Source organism: Cucurbita pepo, chromosome LG08 (assembly GCF_002806865.2).
Source record: "Cucurbita pepo subsp. pepo cultivar mu-cu-16 chromosome LG08, ASM280686v2, whole genome shotgun sequence".
Taxonomy (NCBI): domain Eukaryota; kingdom Viridiplantae; phylum Streptophyta; class Magnoliopsida; order Cucurbitales; family Cucurbitaceae; genus Cucurbita; species Cucurbita pepo.
Window position 1 is genome coordinate 415,792 of NC_036645.1, and position 27,770 is coordinate 443,561.

Consider the following 27,770-nt stretch of genomic DNA (forward strand, 5'->3'; position numbering starts at 1 on the left):
TTTTTTTTTTTTTTTTTTTTTTTTTTTTTTTTTTTTTTTTTTTTTTTTTTTTTTTTTTTTTTTTTTTTTGCTTTTTCAAAGAAGAGAAGAGTAATAATATTTCAGTTTAAAGTTATTTTAATCAAAATAATATAATATTTATTCTATTTTAGTCTCTAATCTTTTGAATATTATACTTTTAGTTAGGTTCAAATCTCATTTTAGCCTTTAAACTCTTAAGTTTATTTCATTCCTGATCCTACGAAATATTCGGATAAGAATGATGAACTTTTTCAACTATAAAGGTTTGAATAAGATTGGTCTTTATGGTCTCTTTAACTTTTATATTACTTCCGACACTTTGAGTTTTTTTTTTTCAAGGGTTGGGTTATATAAAGTGGAAATAATCACGACATTATACTAAAATGATAATGGTATGTTATTATATTAACTAAGAAATTAAAAAAAAAAAAAAAAAACTTTATTTACTTGCACTTTTGTATGATATGTGAAAATAAGAAAAGAAAAAACAATTCATGATCGATGATGAAGTTTGTTTTAGATATAAGCTCTAGTGACCTGGGCCACTAGGACTTGGTCCAGAAGATAACATCCCAAGCCAACAAGAGACAGAGTCCTTTGCTTTTTGATAAACCATCGAATATGGATCAACGTTGTGATTTGAAATCTTTGAGAGCAAACGTGCTGCATCAACCATACTAATTTGGCTCAAAGCAACGCCAAACACAACCGAAACAATGAAAAGGGTGGCAACCTTTTGAAACATCATTATGTAGGATGAATGTAGATTTGGGTTTGGGTAGGGATGTGTGTGATTTGATTTGCATTTATGTGATAAGATTTAGAGGGGTTTTTATAGTGAAAGAGAGGGGTTTTGGAAGGGCTTTGATTTAGACTAAGGAATAGGAAAAGTTGAAATTTTAAGAGTTTTGATACGAAATGGGATAGAGCATGGACTTTCGTTAAGACCTAAACTTTGAATTGAATACTTACTCATTCCGGCCATCAAATTTGGAAAATTAATCAACCTTTTTTAATTTCTTTTTTTTTTTAATTTTTTGCTTTTTTATTCTATTTTTAAAATGGGTTTTATAGGCCAATTATAAAAAAATATCTCTTGATGTTTCTTTTAAAATGAATTTTTTTGTTCAACAATTCTTCGGGTAGAAATTTAAATTTGTAATCTAGTGGGTAAGTTTATAATGTCTTATCTAATTGAATGGTAGATTTTTTAGTGAATTTTTAAATAGTGAGATATTAAAATAAAGGAAATACGGGTATATGGGGAGATTATTAGTTTAATTTATAGGTAAAGAGAAAATTAGTTAAATTTCATTAGGGAAAGTTTAAAATAATTGCTTACTTTTTGTGTTTGGTTGAAAAGAAGAATATATGTAGGAATGTTGAAAAATAGGAGTGGAAAGTGGAAGAAAATGTAGTTCATATGGTCATTTTTATTTTTATGAACATGTTTTTTTTTTCTATAATTAAATTAATATTATTTGATTAAATAAAGTCAATCTCTTTGACTCCTCATTTGTTGAAAACAAATCTTTATATTTTCTTTTGAAAAAAAAGTATGATGATGTCATATTTGAAGGTTGAATTAGATAATAGAACAATGACTTAATTTGTATGTGAACTAGTGTGAAAACGTCAACTTCTAACTTAATTAGAAATCATCCACTCTCTATACTATATCTAATCAAGTATTTCATGAAAGAGAGCTAAAATTGAACAAGATATGTTAAGACTTGAGAACAATTAGGAGATATCTTCACAAACAAACTGGATATGATGATTAAGATTTTGAAAAAAAAAAAATGTTGTTGAAGTGAGGTTAATTAAATAAGAAGTTTTAACCACATTCAAAAACTCATCCGAAAATGAAACACATACAAGTCTGTCTCAGAAAAATGGATTTCCAAGAACTCTAAATTTATATTAAGCACATTTACCCCTTTTTGTTGTGTTCTCTGAAAATGGGCGGAATGAGCTAGAAACTCCAAAAAAGACTCTTATTTCCATCCACGAAAATTGAGGGTGCACATTCTATCCATTTCTTTCCCTTTTGGAGTGTGATTGATTCTGAGTTGAACTCAGAAACTATCTACCTTTACATTCTGCCACTGATTTTTCTTTGAACAATTTTTTGCTAAGCGCATGAAGCATTGCTCTTGAATACTGCCGAGAAGCCATTTTCCAATCCATTCCTGTGGTTAACATTGCCTTGAACTCATTGTAACTGATTCGGCCATCCTATCAGGCAGGCAACACAGTAATCCAATAAAATGAATATCGAGTAAGTTTGAGATGAATTTTAACTCTCCTAAAAGAAACCTTATTACTCATTAGCAAAATGAAATAAAAAAAAGAGTCGAGTCATATTTAGAGATAGATACCTTATCTATGTCAGCATCAGAAATGATATCTTGGATCACCTTCTCATTGTCGTCCATCAAAGCTTCTCTGAGTTCATCATATTCAATGTACCCATTTTGGTCCTTGTCAAAGAATCTGAACGCTTGAGTCAGAAGCTCATCAGTGCTCATCTTTCTGAGGTGAATGGACATTGTTGCAAACTCCTCGCAACTTAATGTTCCATTTCCATCCATATCCGCCTTGTTCACAGAAAAGAAAGCCCGTTAGAGTGGTAGAATATTTTGATTTCAAACATTGGTTATACAATCTTTTGAGGTTTATATTGGGAAGAAACTTACAGCTTCCATCAACATCTGCACATCAGGGTCGGAAAGAGAATGTCCAATCATATGCAGACCATTCTTCAACTCCTCAAAAGTTAAATCTCCATTTTTATCTGTGTCCATCATATGGAACATTCGTCTGATCCCATCCATTTGCTCATCTGACAAGTGATCGGCCACAACCTGGATACAGTCAAGGATACTCATCAACTAACAAAGCCACTGAAGAGACAATTTAACTTAAATAATGTATGTTCAATACTTACTCTAAGTACTTTCTTCTTGAACTTATTCATCAAAGTGAATTGCTTAATCCCTATGCCGACATTTTCACCCAGGGGGATATTACGAGCCTGGTTTTTGTTTTGTATCCAAGGATGCTCTTCATGTAATAAAACAAGATAATCAGATAATTTGATTCATTATTTAAGCTATTAACTCTTTGTTTTTAAGTTCTGCATGAGTTCCATGTTTATGGAAAGAAACAGGAACACATTTATAGAAAGTAGATAACAAAACAAATAAACTTATAGGAGAAAATAGTGGTTAAACCCAAGCCACACCAGAAATATTTGGACATAATTTTAGTATTCGTTTGACAATATGTCTGTGCTATCACGTCCTGCATTTCATATACCTTCTACTGAAATTTCTTAAAACCTAGAGATACTTGGTCGGGATTTGGGGAAAACAAAGCAAACAAAGATATTACTGACATGAATTAGGAATAAGAGTCCATACCAAGAACTTCTTCAACAGTCATCCGACTGTAAGGATTTGGATCGAGCATCCCCATCACAAGTTCTTTTGCTTCCTGAGAAACCTTTGGCCAAGGGTCCCTCTCAAAATCTATATTACCCCGAACAATAGCATGAGCAATGCCTTCCTCAGATTCTGCACAAGTTATAATCCCCAATACAGCATTAGCAAGCCTGACATAATTTATTATCCGCTTTCAAAGATTTAGACAATAAACAACCTACAAGATACCACTCAAGGAGAGACTCACCTGCCCAGAAAGGAGGAACTCCACAAAGCAAGATATAAAGAATCACCCCAGCGCTCCATACATCAATTTCCGGCCCATAGCTGCGTCTTAGGACCTCCGGTGCCATGTAATACGGACTTCCAACAATTTCACTGAATCTCTGATCTACCAAACGATATCGAGGAAGTTGAGAAACAAGTTCTTAATTAAATAAAGAGCAGCAGGCCTTCAAGGTTAATAAAGATAAGAGAAGAAACTTGGTTCCTGCAGTCAGAATTATGGCCAAGTACTAGAGAAAACTGTAAGCATACCAGGTTCGAAAAATATGGAAAGACCAAAATCAATTGCCTTCAGTCGGGAGTTTTCACTTTCATCTGCGAACAAGAAATTCTCAGGTTTCAAGTCCCTATGGATAACTCCATTTTCATGGCATACCTGAGACAGAACAGGAAAATGCTCCAAGTAAATGACACCATAAATTCTTCGCGTATGTGGCGTTCAAAAGAACATTCATCTTCAGTTACAACCACACGAAGAGCTACAATTACTCCATGAAATGGATCTGTATAAAGCATGAAGAATAATATATACATTGCAAAATCCTATTTCGAAAGCCAGAGTTTCCCAACACCATTCCAGTAAATCCAATTAGGCCATCGTGTTGCTCTGCTACCAAATACAGAAGCTATTCTTAAATTAAATTGATAAATCGACGACAGACATGAGGCAGATATAAGTTTTCACAAATGTAAATAGCACATAAACGTCACCATTTTGAAGAAATCAGCAACAATTGAATTTGAGTCTATTTCCCCAAAATATAATAATATTCGGAAATTTTCCGTAGAATCGAGGTAGAAGAATTTGGGAGAGAGTGAAGTTCATATACCTTGCAAATCTCGATAATGGTCTTGGTCACGTCCGCAGCCGCGCGCTCAGTGTAATGCCCTTTGGAGACGATCCTATCGAAGAGTTCACCGCCCTCGCAAAGCTCCATTACAAAATAAACCGCTTCGTTATCCTCAAAGGCCTCCTTAAAGGTAACAATATTTGGATGCTTGGGCAAACTTCGCATAATCGCGACCTCTCTCCGCACATCCTCGACATTGATCTCAGATCTCAACTTGCTCTTAGAAATAGTCTTACAGGCGAAAGTCTCGCCAGTCTCGATCTGAAAGCACTGGTGCGTGATCCCAAACTCCCCCCGCCCAAGCTCCTTCCCGAAGCGATATTTCTCAAAAATGTTGTCGCCGGTGGATTCATCGGAGAGAATGGAAGCCGCAAGTCGAACAGAGGACTTTCGAACAGATTCGATTACGGCATGATCGGGAAGAGGCCTGACGTCTCTGCTCCTCTTGGCGAAGGATCCGGCTCTGGACTGCACGGAAACGCAGCTTCCCATGGGAGGAGAAGGAACTTTTAGTGGCCGGAAAAGCTCATGCACTTCCCATGGGAGGGAGGGAGGAAGGGAGGGAGGGAGATGGAAATGGAGGGGGGCTTATACGGAGAAATTTTGGGAGCGGAAATCACAGAGGCAAGAGAGAGGAAGGAGGAGGCGGACAGCAAATTTCGTTAATGCCGATTCCTCGAGTTTGTTGAAGACCTCCCGCCATTTTCTTACGACTTATTCAAAATTCCGTTAATCTTCTCCCCCTCTCTCTCCCATCACAATTTTCCATATATATATATATATTTTTTTTTTCTTTTCTCAAACTTTTTTATTATTTGATATATTAAATATAAATATAAATATAAATTTTCCCTTTCACTCAAATTTTAAAATTTTAATTTTATATCTAACAAATATTTTTAGCCGTCTAGTCTCGAATTCAAAAGTAATCCCTATAATAATCTAAACCCATTTGTCACCATACTCCTACACAATGACTTGAGAGCTTAATGCTTTTAAAGAATTTAGTTCAGGGTTATCGTTCTTCCTCCATGCACATCCACGGACGAATAGATTGAGTGTAACATCCCAGATCCACTGATAGTAGATATTGTCCTCTTTGGGCTTTCCCTTTCGAGCTTCCTCTCAAGGCTTTAAAACGTGTTTGCTAGGGCAAGGTTTCCACACCCTTATAAAGGGTGATTTGTTCTCCTGCCCAAATAGGACAATATCTGCTAGCGGTGGATCTGGGACGTTACAAATGGTATTAGAGCCAGATACTAGACGATGTGTCAGCCTTCTCGCTGTTTCTCGAAGGGGGGTAAACACGAGGCGGTGTGCTAGTAAGGACGCTGGGCCCTAAAGGAGGGTGGATTTGGGGCGGTCCCACATCGATTGGAGGAAGGAAAGAGTGCCAGCGAGGACGCTGGGCCCCGAAGCGGATTGTGATGTCCCACATTAGTTGGGGAGGAGAACAAACTATCATTTATAAGGGTGTGGAAACCTTCCCCTAGTAGACGCATTTTAAAGCTTTNTATTTTTTTTTTCTTTTCTCAAACTTTTTTATTATTTGATATATTAAATATAAATATAAATATAAATTTTCCCTTTCACTCAAATTTTAAAATTTTAATTTTATATCTAACAAATATTTTTAGCCGTCTAGTCTCGAATTCAAAAGTAATCCCTATAATAATCTAAACCCATTTGTCACCATACTCCTACACAATGACTTGAGAGCTTAATGCTTTTAAAGAATTTAGTTCAGGGTTATCGTTCTTCCTCCATGCACATCCACGGACGAATAGATTGAGTGTAACATCCCAGATCCACTGATAGTAGATATTGTCCTCTTTGGGCTTTCCCTTTCGAGCTTCCTCTCAAGGCTTTAAAACGTGTTTGCTAGGGCAAGGTTTCCACACCCTTATAAAGGGTGATTTGTTCTCCTGCCCAAATAGGACAATATCTGCTAGCGGTGGATCTGGGACGTTACAAATGGTATTAGAGCCAGATACTAGACGATGTGTCAGCCTTCTCGCTGTTTCTCGAAGGGGGGTAAACACGAGGCGGTGTGCTAGTAAGGACGCTGGGCCCTAAAGGAGGGTGGATTTGGGGCGGTCCCACATCGATTGGAGGAAGGAAAGAGTGCCAGCGAGGACGCTGGGCCCCGAAGCGGATTGTGATGTCCCACATTAGTTGGGGAGGAGAACAAACTATCATTTATAAGGGTGTGGAAACCTTCCCCTAGTAGACGCATTTTAAAGCTTTGAGGGAAAACCCAAAGAGGACAATATCTGCTAGCGGTGGATCTGGGACGTTACAAATGGTATCAGAGCCAGACACCGAACGATGTGTCAGCCTTCTCGCTGTTTCCCGAAGGGGGGTAGACACGAGGCGGTGTGCCAGTAAGGACGCTGGACCCCAAAGGGGGGTGGATTTGAGGTGGTCCCACGCCAATCCAATTGGAGGAAGGAAAGAGTGTCAGCGAGGACGCTGGCCCCAAATGGGGGTGGATTGTGATGTCTCACATTGGTTGGGGAGGAGAACAATCACCATTTATAAGGGTGTGGAAACCTTCTCCTAGTAGACGCGTTTTAAAGTCTCGAGCGAAAACCGAAAGAGGACAATATCTGTTAGCGGTGGATCTGAGCCATTACATTGAGATTGTTTCGTTCTCTTCTTTATTAGAGCGAATCTTACTACCTATAAAACGTATCTATCTCGCTCAACCCAAATAAGCACAATATCAATTTATAGTAGAAGTTGGTCATTTTTTAAGATCTTCCATATTGAGTAACTGACTCCATTGTTGGGGTTGGGATATACATCACGTATAATCATTACTTGTGCTAGCATGACTCGTGTTAAAATAAAAGATAAGTTGGTCATCGATCACGACCAGTTGAAAAGTTTGTATGAAAGCGACCGAGCAACGAGCGAAACCGGATGGTTTGCCCTAATTTTTCAATACGCAACAAAATATTTGGTTTCCTTATTAAAAGGGTTGACGTGACATTCACAATTTGACAACCCACCACCCGCTGCCCATTTCTAAGTTATACTAAAAAATTAACATCAACTTTTTGTTCCTTGATCTACATGCATTATCCCTCAATTATTGAACTAATAATCTCAAGAGGACAATATCTACTAACGATGACCCTGGGCTGTTACAAATGTTGTCAAATCCAGACACCGGACGATGTGCTAGCCTTCTTGCTGTTCCCTAGAGGAGGATAAACACGAGACAGTGTGTCAATAAGAACACTAGTCCCCAAAGTTATTTCTGAAACTATTAATAATGGTATTTTTGAAAATTTGTTGAATTATTAGACAAAAATATAAAATTTATGATTTATGATTTTTATTTTTTTAATTTAAGGAATATAAAAATGAATAGTCATATTATTTCTAAATATCTCAAAAAGAAAAAATGCTTGGGTGGGAGGGGGGCATATTGGGTATCTTACATAATTTAATTCAATATATTTAAAAATTAAATATCTTTTTGCAATCAAAAGGTGACCTTTTTGCCCCCTGGCCCACCACTAGCACTCACACAAAATCCGCCCAAAATGTACGAATTTAGCGTTTTAATATAGGCCGGTGAGATTTTTATATTTTATATTATATATTTTAACAAGTTGGGCCCCACCGCCTATGCCAACTCATCATATCCACGTTCCCGTTATTTTTTTTTAATTTCCCATTAATCATGATTTAAAGTACTAATCACTTGAATTAGAAATAAAATAGTAATTATTTAAAATTAAATTAGGAGTTTAAGAGCACATTAAATGTAAAAACAAATAATTTTTAAGTTTTTTTATTAGTAATTTAATGAAAAGAAAAAGAAAATAGGAAGTGGGACCAAGCGGTAATTTTAAAGTTATAAAGGGCGTGTTTGTAATTTTACTAAAACTTAAGTAATTTTGATTAAAATGAAAATTAATAATTTGTCATTGTCAATGAGATTTGTCAGGAGATATATTTTCATGGAAGCCTATGAAATGACGAAAAAGGGCCTGAGAGAAATGGCCGAGGATCTGCAAGCTCATCAACCCCCACATTTTTCGATTGGGATCAGGATATTCTTCCGGTAACGCCCAAAGGGCCAATTGAGCTGAAGAAACGAATAAAAAACAAGCTTTAATTCCACTTCACTGTGCAGCTGCCGGTTGTTTCGGATTAGGGTTTTTCTTTTCTGGGATCTTTACCGGCGACGACGAATGGTCTGTTCTAAGTTCACAACGGGGGGGAGTGTCCCCTGTGATTTCTGTAACGAGCAGGTTGCGATTCTGTACTGTAGAGCTGATTCTGCGAAGCTCTGTTTGTTCTGCGACAACCATGTTCACTCCGCTAATTTGCTCTCTCGGAAGCACGTTCGGTCTCAGATCTGTGATAACTGTAGGTGTGAGCCGGTTTCTATTCGGTGTTCGACGGATAATCTCGTGCTCTGTCAGGAGTGTGATTGGGATGCCCATGGGAGTTGTTCCGTCTCCGCAGCTCACGATCGAACTCCAATTGAAGGGTTCTCTGGCTGCCCTTCGGCGCTCGAGCTTGTTTCGTTATGGGGCTTCGATCTTGGTGATAAGAAGCTGGAGGAATCCGAGATGTTGGTGCGAAATTGGGGGTCTTCTCAGGATTTGGTTATGCAGATTGATTCTTGGGCTTGTAGGGCGAGTGCGACTGCTTTTAATGACCTCATTGTTCCGAATGAAAACCCCTTTCTCTTCGCGAATATCAACTGTACGGATGCTGCTTCGACGCTGAAGAAGCAGAGTCCGAGCTGTGGGAAGCACAAGCAAGTGATTTACAAGCAGTTGGTTGAGCTACTTAAGAGGGATTTTCAAGGCGGTGATGATGGTGGTAACACTGCCGATGGTGATGCAGGTGGGGAAGATAATGGATTAGAGAATCTTGTTCCTGAAACAACGAATGGGGATTGTTATTGGCAAGGGGATTTGGAAGCTCGTCGAATTGAAAAAGGGGATGATGGGGTTTTTGCTGATGTTACTGCTGCTCCTCAGCCATCACTGCAACAACAAACTTCTTTTACATCTCTGCTAACGATGCCGCCGCATATGGGCTTGAAAGATAGCGAGCGCATTGTTGATGACACTAGTGGATGGGATAGTAACCCAAATCGTCAAAGCATTCAAGTAATTTTTCAATTTGCTTTTGTCGCTTTTCTCTGTTCTGGCAACTGTTTCGTTTTTCAGCTTTTCTAGCATGCGCTTGTTTTGTAGTTTGATAGCTATAGCATAGCATTCTGTACGAAGAATGTTCTTCTTTGAGCTGTCCTTGACATACCCTCTAATTTTTTTCCTCCATTTCTTTGTCTAAAGCCTAAAGGAATGAATAAAGTTTTTTCCCAATTCCTAGGAATTGAGTTCGTACATTCTTAGGACGCTGCTTTGGCAGTCAACTGGTTTAACCTTTCAAAAGTAGTACAGTCTTTTTCTAAGGATATGAATGGCTATTAACATGAGATCTCACTAGAGGTGAACAAACCATTTCGGAACCTTTTACTAGTAGACGCATTTTAAAACATTGAGGGGAAGGCCGGAAGGGAAGGCCCAAAGATAATAATATCTGCTAGTGGTGGATTTAGGCTGTTACAAATGGTATCAGGCATTGAACGGTGTGCCAGAGAGAACGTTGGGTCCCCAAGGGGGGTGGATTGTGAGATCTCACATTGGTTGGAGAGGGAAACGAAGCATTCCTTATAAGGGTGTGGAAACCTCTCCCTAGTAGACGGGTTTTAAAACTTTGAGGGAAAGTCCGGAAGGGAAAGCCTAAAGAGAAATATCTACTGGTGGTGGACTTGAGCGGTTTCAAACTTTCTAGAGCCTCTATTTGATTTTTGCTGTAAATTGAATTGTTGCAATCATTCTCGGTTGCCAATGCTGGTTGTTCTCAATCGATTCCCCCTCCCTTTTTTCCTTCACACAAATTTTGGTGTATTATACCTGTTCTTTATCTGGGACTGTACTTGCTTGAAGTTAATTGAAATGATTCCTAGTGATCCTGCTTTCTTTTCGTTTGGAACCCGGTTTCTATACTCGTTCGTCGTAGCTATTGCTTTATGTCTCTGGCTTATCATTTGGTGAAGTTTTTCCTTATTATCTTCTGCTTGCCAGGTGCCTTAATATTATCAATGTCAAAACATGTAATGCCTGTCGTTGTTTCTGGTATCCACCTTTCGGTACCTTTCTTATTTTCCTTCTTTTCTATGCGTACTTTTTCCAGATTTGGGACTTTCATTTAGGACAATTACGGGGACACAAAGATTCAAACTCATTTGATGATGCCTACGGCACGAGCAACATGGGATTTACCATTAAAAATTTTGGTGATTTTTTGAAAGAAACATCCCCAACATGCACGAAGTTGTTAGGAGAAACCTATCAGATCAATGGCTCTGGCATGCACGATGACTTGCCATCGTTGAATGTAAGTCCTGCTCTGTATTTCACTTTTAGCGTGTTTCGAGTTACTCGTTGCCCTGAAGAAAATGTTGTTTCTTGATTACTGCGTCCAAAATGATTTTCTACTTAACCAGGAGGTTTGTTATATCCCATTCTTTCTCGTCTCTTAGAAGACTCAATTATATTTCAGAGGTTTCATGAACAACGAGATCCATCTACTGTGAAATTAAGTATACTTGTCAAAGCGTGCAGAGTATGTGAAATCATCTAAACCAAACCATTTGTTGTAAATGCATTCGCTCTGGTTGTAGATGTATGATCGTATTCGATGTTATGAGTTCTTGTCAGCTTGTTTGTCTAGTTTAGTAATCTTTGTTTGAGTGATGGTTGTCTACATGTAACTGTCAAAGACCACCCCTAGCAGATATTGTCCTCTTTGGGCTTTCTTCTTTCGGGCTTCCTTAAGGTTTTTATAACGCATCTATTAGGGAGAGGTTTCCACACCTTTATAAAGAATGCTTCGTTCTCCTCCCCAACCGATGTGAGATCTCACAATCTACCCCCTTCGAGGCCCAGCATCCTCGCTGGCACTCGTTCCTTTCTTCAATCAATATGGAATCCTCTGAAACACTCTCCTTCAGGGCCTAGCGTCCTTGCTGGCTCACCGCCTCGTGTCCATCCTCCTTTGGGACTTAGCCTTCTCGCAGGCACATCGCTTGATGTTTGAGGGAAAGTCCGAAAGGAAAAGTTCAACGAGGACAATATCTGCTAACGATGGGCTTGAGTTGTTAGAAGATCCGTTCGGGAAATAGCTTGTATCTTATTTAATTTATAGGTTTTCCCAAAGCCCATGACAATCGGTCTAGATGTTGGCATGGATCAAATCTAACCCAGATACCCTCTGCCTACTTAATTGCTACATTTTCATGTGCTTCTTTCTTGTATAGTCCTCTGCTCTTTCCCATTGGGAATCGACTGTTGATGTTGTCATATTTTCTCGAAATTGCAGGGTCATGTCAATAACTCGACACCAAGCCATCGTGCAGCGACATGTGAGAGCAACAATCTGCCTAATGGTACTACCTGCAGCAAGCTGAAAGGCAGTTCAAAAAATGCGCAGCCAATCGAACAACAACCTATTATCGTAAGAGATGGTATATTGTCGACATCGACAACCAAGGCTGACTTGGAGCTTCTTGCAGAGAATAGAGGCAACGCAATGCAGCGTTACAAGGAGAAACGGAAAACTCGAAGGTGCATACTTCATTCTCTCTTGTAAACTGCAGTTTCCTTTTGCATTTCTATCCCGGACACTTAGTGTAGCTTGGAACAGGTACGATAAATACATTCGTTACGAGTCAAGGAAGGCAAGAGCCGATACGAGAAAGCGAGTCAAGGGCCGGTTTGTGAAGGCTACCGGAGGCCATGCTTGTTGAAGATCAGCTCAACTCAGCTTCCATGGTTGAAAGTAGCTGTGTGTGTAAATATTTCGCCATTACCTTCCACTTATATTTGTACTAGGTGCAAACGCACGTGATTTCATCAGCTTTTCTTTTTTAGAAATAGTTAAAGAACTAATGTTATGCATTATAGGAATAATGTCGATATCGTGTCGACTTTGATATCAGCCTAGCACTCGGTACACCTGTTATATCGAACCAATTCAAAATATAGAAAGTTGAGAGACTAAACTTGTAATTTAATTGTAAAAGTAGATATTTTTTTATCTTATATTTCTAACTTTCTATACTCGGGTCAGGTTTGGCTTTGGCTTACAGAGTAGTATAGTCTCGAGGTGTTTAACCTAGAGTTATTGAATCTATGTTTTCAAATTTTTAATAAAGACGTGTTTACGTAAATTTTATATAATTAAGCTCATTTTAGGCATAATTTCAACTTACCTCTATTGTTTACTCTACTTTTTTTTTCAAAAATAAAAAAAGTTGTTCATACTAATTGGTCCTACAAAGATTCCTTACGGGACTTGATAAATAGCAAATTAGCAAAGGGAAATTATGGCTTCTTTTAAGAAGTTTACCTAATGGACGAAATTTCCATTAAATTTGAAAATTCCAACATTATTTTTCCCAATTAAATCACAATTTTGTTTCTTAATTTCAAATTTATTATGACTAAAAAATTTATTAAAAAATGAAGTTTAACCGATCTCAAAACCTTTAATTTTGTGTCGGTATTTTAATAAAACTAATGGCAATACATAATGGGTTAAAGCAAACAACATCCACTAGGGGTGGACTTGGGCTGATACAAATGGTATCAAAGTCAGAGCAATGTGCCACTGAGGATGTTGGGCTGATACAAATGGTATCAAAGTCAGAGCAATGTGCCACTGAGGATGTTGGGTCTCTAAAGGGGTGGAACAAATGGTATCAAAGTCAGAGCGATGTGCCATTGAGGATGTTGGGTCTCTAAAGAGGTGGAACAAATGGTATCAAAGTCAGAGCAATGTGCCACTAAGGACGTTGGGTCTCTAAAGAGGTGGAACACAAATGGTATCAAAGTTAGAGCGATGTGCCACTGAGGACGTTGAGTCTCTAAAGGGGTGGAACAAATGGTATGAACGTCAGAGCGATGTGCCACTGAGGACGTTGGGTCTCTAAAGGGGTGGAACAAATGGTATCAAAGTCAAAGCGATGTGCCATTGAGGACATTGGGTCTCTAAAGGGGTGGAACACAAATGGTATCAAAGTCAGAGCGATGTGCCACTAAGGGCATTGGGTCTCTAAAGGGGTGGAACAAATGGTATGAAAGTCAGAGCGATGTGCCACTGAGGACATTGGGTCTCTAAAGGGGTGGAACACAAATGGTATCAAAGTTAGAGCGATGTGCCACTGAGGACGTTGAGTCTCTAAAGAGGTGGAACAAATGGTATGAAAGTCAGAGCGATGTGCCACTGAGGGCATTGGGTCTCTAAAGAGGTGGAACAAATGATATCAAAGTCAGAGCGATGTGCCACTGAGGAAGTTGGGTTTCCAAAGGGGTGGATTGTGAGATTTCACATCAGTTAAGAAGGGGAACAAAAGCACGATGGGACTGACGGAATCTTAAATTTCTAAACTTAAAAAATATTAAATTAGCCCGTAAACTTTTCATTATTTTATGTCTAATAAAACTCTAAAATCAAGGGGCTGTCTCTCAAAAGTAGTTTCTTTGAACACTCTACTGGCTCTAAAAAGCACCATAAAACCAGCTATCTTCATCAATGGCGATGGGTACCATTTTAAGAGATTTAGAGGGAAAAAAACATAAAAAATTAAAGAGACGTATTTGAGCTTCCAAGAAGTAAGGGTCCCCCACTTCTTTATTCCCATATTACAATTCTCTTTTCCAACTTTGTTTCCTTTCACAATACCAAAAATCTCTTGCTTCTTCATAGGGGTACGCAACCAAGTTCCCTTTCCCGTCCTCTTCGTCTCTCGACAAAATCCGCTCTACTCAACTCATAAAACATTCCAAAACGCTCGACCGTTTCGTACCGTTTGACCGTTTTGTACCGTTTGAGTCTACTATAGTAGATTACTCTTCATTACGCCATATTCATCATCTTTCCTTTTCTTTTCCCCTCGTGTCTTTATTCGTTATCGACACAATTACATCAATAAAAGATTCGAGAAAACCGTTGTATGAATCTCCCACAATATAATCAACCGTTATATACCGTTTGAGTCTACTATAGTATGTGACGACCGTTACCGATTCATTAATCTAATCCCAAATTCTTTCGTTTTGTTTTCTTTCGACGTATTCATTTCGAAATCGTCAGAATTACGTAAGTCGGTCAATAAAACAGTCAATCGGGTCGAAAAAGANGGGGGGGGGGGGGGGATGATATATTTCACTGTGGGGGAAATATGATTACACTGTATGTTTTTTTGTTTTTTTTTTTTGTTTTAATTATACTGTGTATGGGAAGGGGGAAGAACAGGGGATGGAGTAGAGGTTGCCCAGAAGCCTATAGAGCTTCATGGGAAAAGGACAGCAGCTACTTCAAGCTATACGCTTGGTTTTAAGTGTTCTTGTAAAAGCTGCTGGTTTCTTCATCGTCTTCTTCTTCATAATCATCATCGTCGTCATCATCATCAGAATTGCCCAGAGTAATATCAGTAACTCCACTTGATCCAGAGGAAGAAGAAGAGGTAGGAGAGGGGTTCAATTCAGAGTTGTTGGTTGCTCTCAGAAAGTTACGAAGCACAGGCCTGCTACCAACGTTGTTGTTCTCATCATTCTCCCTTATGTCTCTTTTCTTGAAGAAAATTCGACATAACACCAGGTTGGGGTTCTGCAGCGACAAACCAGACAAACAGACAAGAATCAGCTCAGCTCAGCTCAGCTCAATTGAACAGTCCAACATAAAAGAAGAGTTAAAAGAAGAAGTAGGAGATGCTCACGAAGGGGGGAAGTTGGGCATTCATGGCGGATGGAGGAAAATCAACCAGGCGATACTCATGCATAATCCAATCAGTCTTCATGCCATATGGAAACTTCCCAACGTAGAACACCAGGGATTTCTTCCACCCCACCAGCTGATCCTGCTTGGAAGAGATAACAGCACGGTCGTTTCCAACGGGCTTCCAGTACCCAGAGGCAGTGATTCTGATGAAGCTTCCCCCATTGGGGAATTTGGGGAATTTGGTGCTGAAAAAGTACCTCTCCCGCTGCCAATTTCCTGACCCAGAAAAAATCACCGAAACCCCATTAGTAAAAAATCAACCCCAAATGAAAACAACAGAAACAAAACGAAATCGAATTAGGGGAAATGGTGGGACTGTGATGGAACCTGGGAGGACCCATGGGTCGAATCGGCCGCCATCGATGTCGGAGATGACGGGGGCAGGAAGGGGGAGTGAGAAGGCTCTTCTCATGAGGTATTGGAGGAGGAGTTCCTCGTCGGTGGGGTGGAAGCGGAAGCCAGGGGGGAAGCGGAGGGCGCCATTCTTGAGGTAGGCTATTCTGTTGGCGGCCATTGTTGGGAATTGTATTGGAGATTGGATGGGTGGAGTGAGTTGAATAGGAGCGGCCAGGGTGAGGTTTTATAGTGATGGCTTTGTAGGCGGAGGGGAGGAGTGGTGGGCTAATACGTTTTTAGCGTGAATTAGACTCAATCTCTCTCTCTCTCTCTCTCCCTCTCTCTCTCTCTCCCTCCCTCAATTTCATCCCCCTTCATGTTTAACACACAGCCCCTCAACGGAACTCAATGTGCTGGTTTTACGGTGGATTGTAATTTTAAACAATGCTTTTTCTTTTTCTTTTCTTTTTTTTTTTAAATTGTTCTTAAATATTTTAAAATACCGATGATTATCTACATCAAATTAACGTCTATCCCCACAGACCAACACGAATTTTGTAAAAAAATTCCCGAGAGGTCACCCAATAGAGAATTGCTCCAAAAAAAAAAAAATACCTAGACTATATTTGAACGAGAGTAGTTTTGAGGATAAGATGACTAAGAAAAAGTTTAATTTGGCAGGGAAGCTAAAAGAACATGTATTTGTTTTGTGGAAGATAGTTTTCACTCTGAGAAGCCTCAATGTAGTGGCTATCTTGCCGGAGAATGTCGGAAAACCCCGAAGTCATTAGACGTCGAGTCCAAATTTTCGAATTTTGATTCGAATCTTATACAACGATTTTATTGGTATAATTAATAACGTCAAATTCTGTCAAGTTTTTCTTAGTCATTGTATTTTTAGGATCACTTTCATTAGATGGGGTCGGATTCAATACCCATTATTTATTTTAAAAAAAATAAATAAATAATACGAGTATATCCAAAAAAGGCAAAGTAAAAAGTTTTTTTCTATAGATGGAAGGTAATCTCCCCTCATATACGTCATCTAATAAAATTTAAAAAAAAGAAAAAAAAAGTGTAATATATATATTAATTATAATTTTTTTATTTATGATGTCATGCTAACATAATCAAAATTAATTTATTTGTCATTTCTAATTAAAATTTAACCGTCTTATAACGTTTCTTCTTAATTAAAAAACAACTTTATTTATGAAAAAGGGTTTCATAAAAGGAAATTGTTAGATAAAGTATTCGCTTTTTATTTTTTTCCCCTTAAAAAAATGAATTGCTGTCAATTTGGCGTGTGAAAATGGAGAAGAGGGTAATTTGGTAATTGACGGAGATAAGGACGGGTCGGGTAAGGGAGAAACCAAGTACCCAAGAGGGATTTTCAAATGGGAAAGTACGAAAGTACCCACGTCATTATTGTTAGCTTTGTTTGAATGTGGGAGACAAGGGAGATCGCTACAAGTGCCCTAACTATTAAAATAATGGATTTTTATTTCATATAATAAATTAATTTAGATTATATGATATTATCCAAATTTCATCCTAGATTGATTTTTTAAAAATTATTCCCATCATTATTTTTTTTTTAATTATTTCAAAAAATACCTTTTCCGCTCGATGAGTGGTTGAAATCGACCATTTCGAATCTTGAAGTTGTATTGAACGTCCAAAATAAAAGGATAAAAAATGACACGTGATCGGTTAGCTATAAAAAAATAGAAGTTTACGTGCAGATATGTGGACGTTGAAGGAATTCTGTTTGACGTTCATAATTGAAATGATTAGAAAGGAAATTTGTAACGGCCCATGACGTAATTCGACACCTACCGCATGCACGCTCGTTGAAAGATTTTAGTGACATTCATAATTGTACTGATTAGGGAGAAAATTTGTAACGGCCCCAACTTCTAAAATGTGACATAATCGAACAGCTACTACGTGCACGCTCGTTGAAAGATTTCATAGTACTCATTAGGGAGAAAATTTGTAACGGCCCCAACTTCTAAAATGTGACGTAATTGGACACCTACCACATGCACGCTCGTTGAAAGATTTTGGTGACGTTCATAATTGTATTGATTAGAAAGAAAATTTGTAACGGCCTCGGCATCTAGAACATGACGTAGTTGGAGAGCTATCACATGCACGCTCGTTGAAAGATTTTAGTGACATTTATAATTGTTCTTATTAGAAAGAAAATTTGTAACGGTCTTAACGTCTAGAACATGACGTAATTGGACAGCTACCGCATGCACGCTCGTTGAAAGATTTTAGTGACATTCATAATTGTACTGATTAGGGAGAAAATTTGTAACGGCCCCAACTTCTAAAATGTGACGTAATCGAACAGCTACTACGTGCACGCTCGTTGAAAGATTTCATAGTACTCATTAGGGAGAAAATTTGTAACGGCCCCAACTTCTAAAATGTGACGTAATCGGACAGCTACCACGTGCACCGCTAAATAATACAAAGCCAACATTTAAAGTTGGAAATTTACCAAAAGGATTTCGATTTAAAATAGGAAACTTTAGTTTGGAATCCCTAGAAATCTTAAAAGCATAAAGGTTAACGGCAAATACGTGCGGTTCTAAGATTTGTATGATCCTTCCAAAAAACCTCGTCATTCGTTTGTAACGCTTTTGTCCTGTATCGACAAGATCTTGTAATGATTAAATAAAAGCCTTAACGTCATGAAAAAAGTGACGACATCCTAAATTAATGGAATCGTGTATTTAATCAACTATACCTACATCGACATATGTCACAGTAAACTAAATTATAAAAATAGAAAAACTCCGACATTAGAATATATGTTACCTCGTACCTTAATATATAAATAGAGAGGTCAAAATACCTTTTCCGTTAGATGAGTGGTTTAAAACGAGCATAAATTGATGAACCTTCAAATCTTAAAGTTGTATTGAACATCCAAAATAAAAGGATAAAAAATGATACTAAATCCGTTAGTTGCAAAAAGTAGAGGTTTACATGTAGATAAGTGGACGTTGACGGATTTCAGTAACATTCATAATTGTATTGATTAGAGAGAAGATTTGAAACGGCTTCAACGTGTAGAACGTGACGTATTTGGATAGCCACCGCATGCACGCTCATTGAAGGATTTTAGTGACATTCATAATTATACTGATTAGGGAGAAAATTTGTAACGGCCCCAACTTCTAAAATGTGACGTAAGACAGCTACCACGTGCACCGCTAAAAAATTCAAAGTCAACATTTAAAGTTGAAAATTTACCAAAAGCGTTTTTGTTTAAAATAGGAAACTTTAGTTTGAGATCCCTAGAAAGCGTGCGTTCTTAAGATTTTTATGGTCTTTCCAATAAACGTCATCATCCGTTCATAACGCTTTTGTCCTATATCGACAAGATCTTGTAATGATTAAATAAAAGACTTAACGTCATGAAAAAAGTGACTACATCCTAAATTAATGGAACCGTGTATTTAATCAACTATATCTACATCGACACGTTACATTAAACCAAAATTATAAAAATAGAAAAACTTGGACATTAAAATGTACGTTACCTCGTACCTTAATATATAAATAGAATGGTCAAAATATCCAAAATTATTTCTCATATAGGTTATTATTATTATTATTATTATTATTGAAATTATTTTTATTCTTTTTTTTTTTCCCTAAAACTTGTTTAAAAACATTAAAAGGATTAAAATGAAAAAAAAGGAAAAATGGGGAGGTGAGTCCATATGTCGGGCTTTTCTTATCTCCATTTCTGTCTCCTATTTCAATATTTATCTCTACAAAAAAAAAATTCATTTATTTTTGCTAAGATAAAAATGAAATATATATCTATATATCTATATCTATATCTATATATGTATATATAAATAATGAGGTAAGATAGAGGGTGGAAACGGGGAATATGATTTTCCTTTCCAACCTTTTTAGCTCATAAAGAGAAATCTCACTCTACTATTTTCTCCCTTCTTTGTTTAAACGAAAAGTTTACTGTCTCACTCGGAGAATTATTCTATGGGTGAGGACGTTAGGGATTTTTATTAAAATAATGAGCTTGGTCAGCGACAAAGGGAATAATATTGGAGGGGAAGGGACAAAAGGGTCATTATATATGACAATCAATTTCAAGATTTCCACTTATCTTATGGTCTCCATATTTTGGATCAAGGAGTGAAATTTTGGATATGTACGTCTTTTGGGAATCTTTGCCCTCCCAAGTTACCATTTTGCCCTTAAAAGCCTGCCCGTGTTATCATTATAATTATAAATATGATGGGAATGAAATGGACTATTTTTGAAAAGGATTGGGCTTTGGAAAAATATACCACAAAATTGACACTCTTAAAGTAAAATAATAAATATATATATATATATTATCCTTTTTTGTAGCCTCAAAAATTGACATACAAATACGTCAAATCCACTTCGTATTATCAAAACGTTGACTTTTGTCTTTTAATATATTTAGGTTGAAGGTATTAGTGACCTTTCCTACGAGTTAAAGATTTTGAATCAACAGTATTAATTTTTTTTTAAAAAAAAAAAAAAAAAACAAATATTGGGAGAAAGAAAAATCATTTTCGATAATGTTCGAGGTCGTGGTAACGACCATGAAGTTTGTTGTACACATGAAGGAGGTGAGGAAGGAGATGAAGATTTGTAAAAAAGACTAGAGTTGATTTTGTTTTTGAATTTTCCCTCCTCTTAATCAAACTTTTTTTTTCCTTCATCACTCCATAATCTAACAAAACCACACAGAGGGAATTCAAACCTCGAACCTTTTCATCAGTATGAGCTACGCAATTGTGAAAATAATGCAAACATGATTCATAAATAATAATGAATAATTAGCATGAAAGAGAGAGAGAGAGAGAGAGAGAGAGAGAGAGAGAGAAGTGAACGAATATTATAAATCCACACCCACTTGATCACTTTGAACATATTCATATTGAGACGTAAAAGAAAAGTTGTGGTCTCCTAAGAATCTGTCTCTCTTCGCTATATTTGGTTCTCAAAAAGGTTCAAAGGTCAAAGGAGATTGCGTGTTACGTTGAAGATAGCAAATAATTGTTTCAAGTTATGCATACAATCTCCCACTCTCTCTCTCTCACATTGTCTCACAGCCACCATTATGTTTCTACCTCTTTTGCTTCATTACCATTTAATCTATTGTTTTCACTTCATTAATTGGAGGACTTTTCGTCTATTTTTTGATGATTTGATCAAACAAGTAATTACTTTTAATGGATGGGTGAGATATGGTCGAAAGTCATGGATTAGCTCAAATGGGAACTTGGGTTCAACGACTGCTAATCCACGCATCTAATGGGGCCGGAGACGACTCCAGCCACCACTAATATGCTGCTCTTGAGTATTATGGGCGGCGGAAGCAATGGTGGCTTACTGAGAACAAGAGACCTAAGGTCTAAGGCAAGGGATTTCGGATTAGAATATGTAGTTGTTCTTGATTTTGTCTGATGGGTCATGAAGAAGATCCAACGAATGTTGAGAGAGAAAAGGATGAAAATAAAATTGAATGGATAAAAGGATATGGTACAATGGCTAAATATAGATCATGCTTTATTTACATACATTGATAAACTTGGATTATATTATCAATGCTGAATGCCATAGCTATCAACTTCATGCTTATTGACATTGATAAACTTGGATTATGTTATCAATGTGAGAACTCAGATTTATCTTTTGCGAGCGTACCTGCTTTAGCTGTTCATCAGAAGGCAAGCTCTCATCTTCAATTGCTGTTGGGAGAAGTCGGGTGTCGTTCGGACCTTCATGTTTGTTCACTGCTATTTCTTCCTGGACGGAAGAAGAGACGATACCATAAACGGCCTCTGTGATTTCTTGTACTAAGTCAACAATTACTCCCTCCACCCTCAGCAAACGTTGCACGTACACAACTTCTGCTATATTACTGAACAGCAGGAGTGTGCTAAATACTTCGATGGAACAACATTTATATGAGAGGAAAACATGAAAGAAAAGAATATGGAACTTACTTTAGTTGGCCGTAGGTTATTAGTGAGAGTCCTGAATTTCTGATTCTATTGACTGCTGCAGGATTTCTCAAAATCGATGAAACTTCTGCAACGATACCGTGCAAACAACCTGTCATACACACGTTAATGGCTTCCTCCAACGAGTTCCTTCTAACATCAGGGTAAAGTTTGGATCCTCCATTGGTCAGGAAGAATACCTGGTCAGGTTACATAGATATAAAGAGACATCTAAGCACTAAGCTACTTGACATTAAGGCAAAGATCTTCTTAGAAGCTAATTGCGTGAACCAGCATTTTGTTATTATATTCACCATTGCAATTAAAGCAGAGTCGTCACATGGATATAACCTTTAAAATGATCCCAGTTGCTAAACATCAATTCAGGATTGAATTTGAAGGAGTAAATGCAAATGAAACAATATGGTGAGGAAATGATCTTACAGAGTAGGTGCTCTGAAGTTTCTTAACTAACTGAGCAGCATCTGGAATAAAACTTGAAAATATAATAGGTCTGTCCTTGGCATTCTCTTTCACCACCTGTTCAAGATTTTCTTTTGATAAGCATAATCACTCACACAATCTCAGTTTGCATGTTTGGCAGAAACAAGTACCTTTAAGATTTGTTGGAGAACATGAGCAAGTTGCTCCTCTTTGTAAACCACCAGATCATCGAACTTCAATTCTATATTGAAACCAATCGAATGATCAATTTTCGCAAAAGCTTCTCGCAGTGTGCATAACGGCGCATCACTTTCAACTTTCCAGTCAAATATTCCCCCATCTATGGTCCTTCTAAATAGAGGCTTGCCCATCTGAATGCCCATCAACACAACAAAATTGCATGATTTAGCTATTTATCTTTTTCATTTACCAAATACCCTAACGGTTTAGGAAGAAGAGATGGAATCTCTTACCTTCCCAGGATCATCTTGTGGCCCATATGAAAGAAATTCTTCCAACGTGAGCTCTGTAACTCTTTTCTCCACAATAGCACCCTGAAACCAATAGTCATTTACAGTTCAATAAATTACGGAGAGAAGCCAAAAAAGAAAACATACCAAAATCCATAGCGAAGATACAAGTTCCAATGATTTGGGTCAAAAAGGAAGGGCCTAACCTTTTCCTCAGTAAGAATCAAACAGTCATGGAAAACGACTGGGCAGCCATCTTTGGTTACCTACAAAAACATGCTCTTAAAAAGTTCTTCCTTATAAAGGCAAGGATGGAAAGAGGAAAAAGAAAAAAAGAACAAAAGAAACATTCACAAGAACCATGTCCATCCATTAGACGACAAATCGGTAAAGCAAATTAAGAGAAGTGATCGATGAAAAATTCACAAGAACCATCTCCATCCATTAGACGACAAGCAACAATTTGAAGTTTCAATTATCATATTAGAAGACAGTGGGAACAGAACACATAAAATACAATATAAACAGTTTCTATTTAGAAAATTTGTGAAGTAAATCGACATGCATAAGAAATCGCACAAAGCAACGAGGTCCAAGAGATCGAACGTGCGAAACAATGGAAATCTCTCTCACCTGAACGTCGAATTCGATGAAATCGATTGGAAACCTAGTGGCCGCCATGAAGGACGGAATGGAATTCTCCTTCATTAATTTAAAACGCGAATCAGAGGATTGCAAGATGTTCATCCCGAATCCTCTATGACCAATCACAAGGAATTTCGACGATCGACATGCGCGATCATTTCCATCTTCCAAAATGTTAGCCTCTAAATTAAAACAGAGAACAAAATGTAAACAAACAAAATGCATGAAATCAAACGATTCCAAAAGAAATCGATCAAAAGATTGAAGCACAGACCTCGGCCTTGGGACAAAGGCGAATGCGGCGACATTGAGGACATGATCGGTGGAGGAGACATCGGAGATTCTGACGGCAGATTCAAGTGCCAGCATCATACAATTCACCGCAGAAAAAGGGAAAGAATTGCTAGAACCGACAAGAAGGAGATTTCCAGGTTCTTCGTACTGCGACGACGAAAATTGACGTGTGTACTAACGAACATGATGCAAGAATAATTGAAAAAAATGGGGGAAATGGTGGAAAAGAAAAAGGGAAGAAAATGGAAGAAATCCTGAAGCTTCGGGCAAAGGCTGCAAAGATTATAGGTCCGGCTTTCGTTGCATTTGGTTCTCAAATTCAATTAATTTTTTTCTAACAAAAAAAAAAATATATATATATATATATACCTTTTTTTTTATAACTATTTTCTATTTTTAATTAGAACAAATTTTTTTAATTTATTTTCCATTATCGTCTAATGCTTGTTATGTTGTCATGAAAACGGAAACTGAAAGTAAAAATAAAACCGAAGGAAAAAGGAAAAAATAAAAAGGTCCTACCGGGAGTCGAACCCAGGTCGCTGGATTCAAAGTCCAGAGTGCTAACCACTACACCATAGAACCAACGTTTGAAATAAAGCAATTATTTTATTTATTTAATTTAAAATATGTTTTAAAAATAATTTCCTTTTTAATAAATGAAATTTTCTTTTAATTACTGAATCTAATCAATCTCTAAAGAAATGGTCTAAAATTAAAATTAAAATGCGATAAATATAAAATAAATTTAATTAAAAAACCTAATAAAACTAATCACGTTGACCAATTTTATTTTGGTCAAAAGTGGACACAAAACAAATCAGATCCTCCAAAATTAATTGGATCAAGAAAATTGACTTTTGCATAGAGTTGACATTTTTATGCTGTGGGCCACACGACAAGCATTATCAAAGGCTATAAAATTCAAAATCTTCATTAAATATCTGCTTGTAAGCAAACTCAAACCAAACAATATGAAAGCATTCATCTTCACCACCCCTTGGAAATGCTGCAAATCGATCGACAACCGATCGATAACCTCCTTGGTCGGAGATGAAGAAGCTATCATCGACAAACACCGCCCACGAAAGCTGAGGGTGGCACCGGAGGGTTATTTCTCGGTCTATGTCGGAGTTGAAATGCAAAGGTTTGTGATCAAAGTTGAACGAGCAAGTCATCCGCTGTTCAAGATGCTGCTAGAGGAAGCGAGGTCGGAATATGGATATAACAGCCAAGCTCCTCTTTGGCTTCCATGCAAAGTTGGTAGGTTTTACAGAGTGTTGAGGAAGATGGATGATGGCTTTGATGTTCTCCATGGCCATGGAAGTCAAAAGCTTTACGGCTCTCGTCATCTTTTTATCCCATCTCGATGGATGGAATAATTCTTTTCGGGAAGAATTCATTTAATTAGGGTTTTATGATTTTTATTTCTTTTTTTTGATAGTCGATGACGATTGAATGAATTTGATTTTCGATTGTATTCTTGAGTTTGTAAATTATCAATAGGTTTTTTCAATAAAATTTCCGTAATTTTCATATTGTCTTATTTTCTCTCTAAGCTTACATAGTACGGAACAAGCTCATTAATGTTTCAAATAAAAAAAAAAATGTTCGAATCCTAATCGTTTCTGATTAAATATAAAAAAAAATGAACAAGATGATATAACTAAAAATATTTTTTAACTAAAAATATTTTTGAACTCCAAATTAAATATAAAAAAAAAAGATGCAAGTTAAAATTCAACTAAGATTTTCAAAAAAGTATTTTTTTTTTTAAATATATACAAAGATTATATCTTGTAATAGAACAAAAAAAAAAATTTAAAATTTGAAAACTTATAATTCCATAAAATTCAATAATTCCNAAAAAAAAAAAAAAAAAAAAAAAAAAAAAAAAAAAAAAAAAAAAAAAAAAGAGAAAAAGAAAAGAAGTTAATGGGCTGAATTTTGGGCTTCGGCTACGTTCTCCTTCTCGACATAGAGGCAGTATTGCCATCAAACAGGTCCTCGATCAAGCCTTCAATATCGTCCGGCTGATACTTTATGTACTTCTCCGATTGTCTTCCCGGATCGAAATACTGCTTGAATCTCCCCACGAACGAACGGTATGCCGGAATCATCACCGCCGACACTGAAATCCGAAGCTCCGATTGAAGCTGGTCGTCGCTCACCACCCAACTGCTCTGCGTTTTGTGTATTTCGTCGAACATCGCGTTGAAGCTTTTGAATCTCTCCTTCAATATGGGCTTCGATACCTTCCCGTTCACCTGCAATCCTTCGTGGTTCAGGCATTGCAGCACCTTACTCCATGTTTCTCGCTGGTAATTTTTGTGGTACCGTCGCAGATTCGTCGATCGTTTCCGGCACCAGCGGTCTCCCATCAATTCCGTTATTCCACTTGAGCTTTTGATTTTCTGAAATATGTACCTTCCGTTGTTCATCAGGAAGATGTACCGAAGAGATGCGTCGCGGTACAACTTCGATCTCATCGCGAGGTTCGCGTCCAGCAGATCCATCACCATCGTCACCTGATACGCGAGCTGAGACTTTCTCGGGGATTCATCGTCGTTTTCGTCGATTATTGCCGGTCGATTTTCTTCGGCTTTAGGGTCGAGGAATTCAAGGACCTGTTCTAGGGTTTCTTTGTACTCGCAGGCGTATTTTAGGTAATTCATTATGTAGCGCGTCAATGGATGAACTGCTCCTCCTGGAACAGGAATTTTCGCGTTGTCGCTTTTGATTGAGCTTTCTAGGTCGTAGAAAATCCCGACTATTGCTTCGCCTATTCCGCGTTTTGCCCCTTCCGCTTCTGAAATTAGCTCTGTTCTGCAATTTTCAGGGAAGCCATTGAATGCCGGAATCAAATCGCGGAGGGTCTCGTACATGTCGAGTAATTTGAACATCTTCTCCGCCGATCGCTTTGTTAGAACCACCGCATTTGCGAAGTTGAGAAGCTTGATGACTATTCCTCTTGTTAAACCGCTGAAGAGCGTATGAGCAATGAAGGGATGATCGGCGAAAACAGCGTCGCAGAGCTTCCACTCGCCTGGGAACAAGGAACTTGAGCATTTATTGACGACGGCCATCCATTTGTCGATTTCCGATTGAAGAATCTCCCATTGCATTTTCTGTATGTCGTCTATGCTAATATTTTCGTAGCCGTACTTGTTCAGTATTCCTTTGAACGAGCTCTGCCGGAGTAAGCTGTAGCTGAAACAACATTCCTTCTCGTAGCCGGCGCAGATCATCGTTTCGGCGATTCTTTTCATTTTCGATATAGTTTCCAGCGAGAAAGAGGGAAATTCTTCCTCCTTGGTAGAATCTGGCTCGGATGATTCAGGAACGGCGCTGTGATGTTGATCTGTTGATTCGTTGCTTGATTTGAAGGACGATTGCTTCAACGCTTTCTTATCAAATTTCGAATCGGACTCTCGATGTTTGCATTCTTTCAGAAGCGCGTTGAATTCTTCGTCCAATAACGACATGGCTCGCTGTAGAGACGTGGTGGTTCGATTGAGCGAAGGAATGGAGGCAGTGGTCGAAGGGAATTCGCTTAATTTAATCGCAACCTTCGAAATGCGATTAAGAGCTTCGAAAAACGAAGAATCTAGGTCAGGATCGCTACCGAGCTTCGCCGGAATTTTGGTAGAATAGAACCTGGAGGTCATCGAGTCCACCATTTTGCACAAGGAAAGAACGGAGCTCGGAATTTCAACCATGAGATTCGATCCGTCATCTCTAGCATCGGACGAATTCGCAAGGAATCGATCAACCTCTTCGAAAATCAAAGCTGTTTCTGATTCAGAAAGAGGCTCTTCAATGAACGCTTCATCTTCACGATCGGCATGCTTTTCAGCTTCCGATTTAGCATCAGCGGCGGCATCAGTAGTCCGGCGAGGTGAGCCCAAATTCGCAATCCTTCTATTGAAATTTCTTGAAAAACTTTCAGACTTTTCTGGGGGTGGGGTTTTCTCCATGAATATTGTCAAAAAATTAAGAAATTGAGAGACAGAGAAACTGAAGAACAGGGATTTTTGGTGAGGAAGAAGGGGGGGGGGGGGGAAA

At 37.9% G+C, this 27,770-nt stretch overlaps 6 protein-coding genes and 1 non-coding gene across 7 annotated transcripts in view; 2 read left to right on the forward strand and 5 right to left on the reverse strand.

Moving 5' to 3' along the window:
- Positions 1-1,837: 1,837 nt before the first annotated feature.
- LOC111800717 (calcium-dependent protein kinase 24) lies at positions 1,838-5,325 on the reverse strand. The gene is made up of 8 exons (XM_023684530.1): positions 4,583-5,325; positions 4,005-4,128; positions 3,715-3,858; positions 3,447-3,599; positions 2,972-3,087; positions 2,721-2,888; positions 2,403-2,621; positions 1,838-2,259 (listed from the first exon to the last, which is right to left on the reverse strand). Exons 1-8 carry the CDS (start codon positions 5,093-5,095, stop codon positions 2,107-2,109), a joined length of 1,590 nt encoding a protein of 529 aa, XP_023540298.1. The 5' UTR covers positions 5,096-5,325; the 3' UTR covers positions 1,838-2,106.
- A 3,275-nt stretch (positions 5,326-8,600) lies between these two features.
- On the forward strand, positions 8,601-12,739 carry LOC111801062 (zinc finger protein CONSTANS-LIKE 14-like). The gene is made up of 4 exons (XM_023685028.1): positions 8,601-9,744; positions 10,835-11,038; positions 12,023-12,267; positions 12,347-12,739. The coding sequence occupies exons 1-4, from the start codon at positions 8,812-8,814 to the stop codon at positions 12,447-12,449; spliced, it is 1,485 nt and encodes a 494-aa protein (XP_023540796.1). The 5' UTR covers positions 8,601-8,811; the 3' UTR covers positions 12,450-12,739.
- A 2,162-nt stretch (positions 12,740-14,901) lies between these two features.
- On the reverse strand, positions 14,902-16,068 carry LOC111800507 (NAC domain-containing protein 83-like). The gene is made up of 3 exons (XM_023684232.1): positions 15,812-16,068; positions 15,423-15,700; positions 14,902-15,313 (listed from the first exon to the last, which is right to left on the reverse strand). The coding sequence occupies exons 1-3, from the start codon at positions 15,996-15,998 to the stop codon at positions 15,041-15,043; spliced, it is 738 nt and encodes a 245-aa protein (XP_023540000.1). The 5' UTR covers positions 15,999-16,068; the 3' UTR covers positions 14,902-15,040.
- A 5,272-nt stretch (positions 16,069-21,340) lies between these two features.
- Positions 21,341-24,010, reverse strand: LOC111800593 (glycerophosphodiester phosphodiesterase GDPD3-like). Its single transcript, XM_023684360.1, has 8 exons — positions 23,686-24,010; positions 23,400-23,593; positions 22,973-23,032; positions 22,770-22,850; positions 22,467-22,667; positions 22,297-22,392; positions 21,856-22,052; positions 21,341-21,770 (listed from the first exon to the last, which is right to left on the reverse strand). The coding sequence occupies exons 1-8, from the start codon at positions 23,744-23,746 to the stop codon at positions 21,485-21,487; spliced, it is 1,176 nt and encodes a 391-aa protein (XP_023540128.1). The 5' UTR covers positions 23,747-24,010; the 3' UTR covers positions 21,341-21,484.
- A 208-nt stretch (positions 24,011-24,218) lies between these two features.
- Positions 24,219-24,290, reverse strand: TRNAQ-UUG. Its single transcript has one exon. It is a non-coding gene; the product is annotated as a tRNA-Gln (tRNA).
- A 389-nt stretch (positions 24,291-24,679) lies between these two features.
- Positions 24,680-25,087, forward strand: LOC111800019 (auxin-responsive protein SAUR72-like). Its single transcript, XM_023683594.1, has one exon. It carries the CDS (start codon positions 24,680-24,682, stop codon positions 25,085-25,087), a length of 408 nt encoding a protein of 135 aa, XP_023539362.1.
- A 576-nt stretch (positions 25,088-25,663) lies between these two features.
- LOC111800604 (exocyst complex component EXO70B1-like) overlaps positions 25,664-27,770 on the reverse strand; it is a 2,270-nt gene continuing 163 nt past the window's right edge. The window contains exon 2 of the mRNA XM_023684376.1: positions 25,664-27,760. Coding sequence (XP_023540144.1) covers positions 25,664-27,682 — 2,019 coding nt within the window. The 5' untranslated portion in view covers positions 27,683-27,760. The remainder of the gene's footprint in view (positions 27,761-27,770) is intronic.

Excerpts from the sequence above, each read along its gene's own strand:
- LOC111801062 (XM_023685028.1), top strand. The coding sequence starts at position 8,812 with ATGGTCTGTTCTAAGTTCACAACGGGGGGGAGTGTCCCCTGTGATTTC. Across the intron at positions 9,745-10,834 it reads CAAATCGTCAAAGCATTCAA|ATTTGGGACTTTCATTTAGG; the intron begins GTAATTTTTCAA and ends TACTTTTTCCAG. Across the intron at positions 11,039-12,022 it reads ATGACTTGCCATCGTTGAAT|GGTCATGTCAATAACTCGAC; the intron begins GTAAGTCCTGCT and ends TCGAAATTGCAG.
- LOC111800593 (XM_023684360.1), bottom strand. The coding sequence starts at position 23,746 with ATGTCTCCTCCACCGATCATGTCCTCAATGTCGCCGCATTCGCCTTTG. Across the intron at positions 22,851-22,972 it reads TGATTCTTACTGAGGAAAAG|GGTGCTATTGTGGAGAAAAG; the intron begins GTTAGGCCCTTC and ends TATTGGTTTCAG. Across the intron at positions 21,771-21,855 it reads ATAACCTACGGCCAACTAAA|TAATATAGCAGAAGTTGTGT; the intron begins GTAAGTTCCATA and ends CCTGCTGTTCAG.
- LOC111800019 (XM_023683594.1), top strand. The coding sequence starts at position 24,680 with ATGAAAGCATTCATCTTCACCACCCCTTGGAAATGCTGCAAATCGATC.
- LOC111800717 (XM_023684530.1), bottom strand. The coding sequence starts at position 5,095 with ATGGGAAGCTGCGTTTCCGTGCAGTCCAGAGCCGGATCCTTCGCCAAG. Across the intron at positions 4,129-4,582 it reads CCATTATCGAGATTTGCAAG|GTATGCCATGAAAATGGAGT; the intron begins GTATATGAACTT and ends GTTCTGTCTCAG. Across the intron at positions 2,622-2,720 it reads TGCAGATGTTGATGGAAGCT|GCGGATATGGATGGAAATGG; the intron begins GTAAGTTTCTTC and ends TCTGTGAACAAG.
- LOC111800507 (XM_023684232.1), bottom strand. The coding sequence starts at position 15,998 with ATGGCCGCCAACAGAATAGCCTACCTCAAGAATGGCGCCCTCCGCTTC. Across the intron at positions 15,701-15,811 it reads CGACCCATGGGTCCTCCCAG|GAAATTGGCAGCGGGAGAGG; the intron begins GTTCCATCACAG and ends TTTCTGGGTCAG. Across the intron at positions 15,314-15,422 it reads ATGCCCAACTTCCCCCCTTC|AACCCCAACCTGGTGTTATG; the intron begins GTGAGCATCTCC and ends TTGTCGCTGCAG.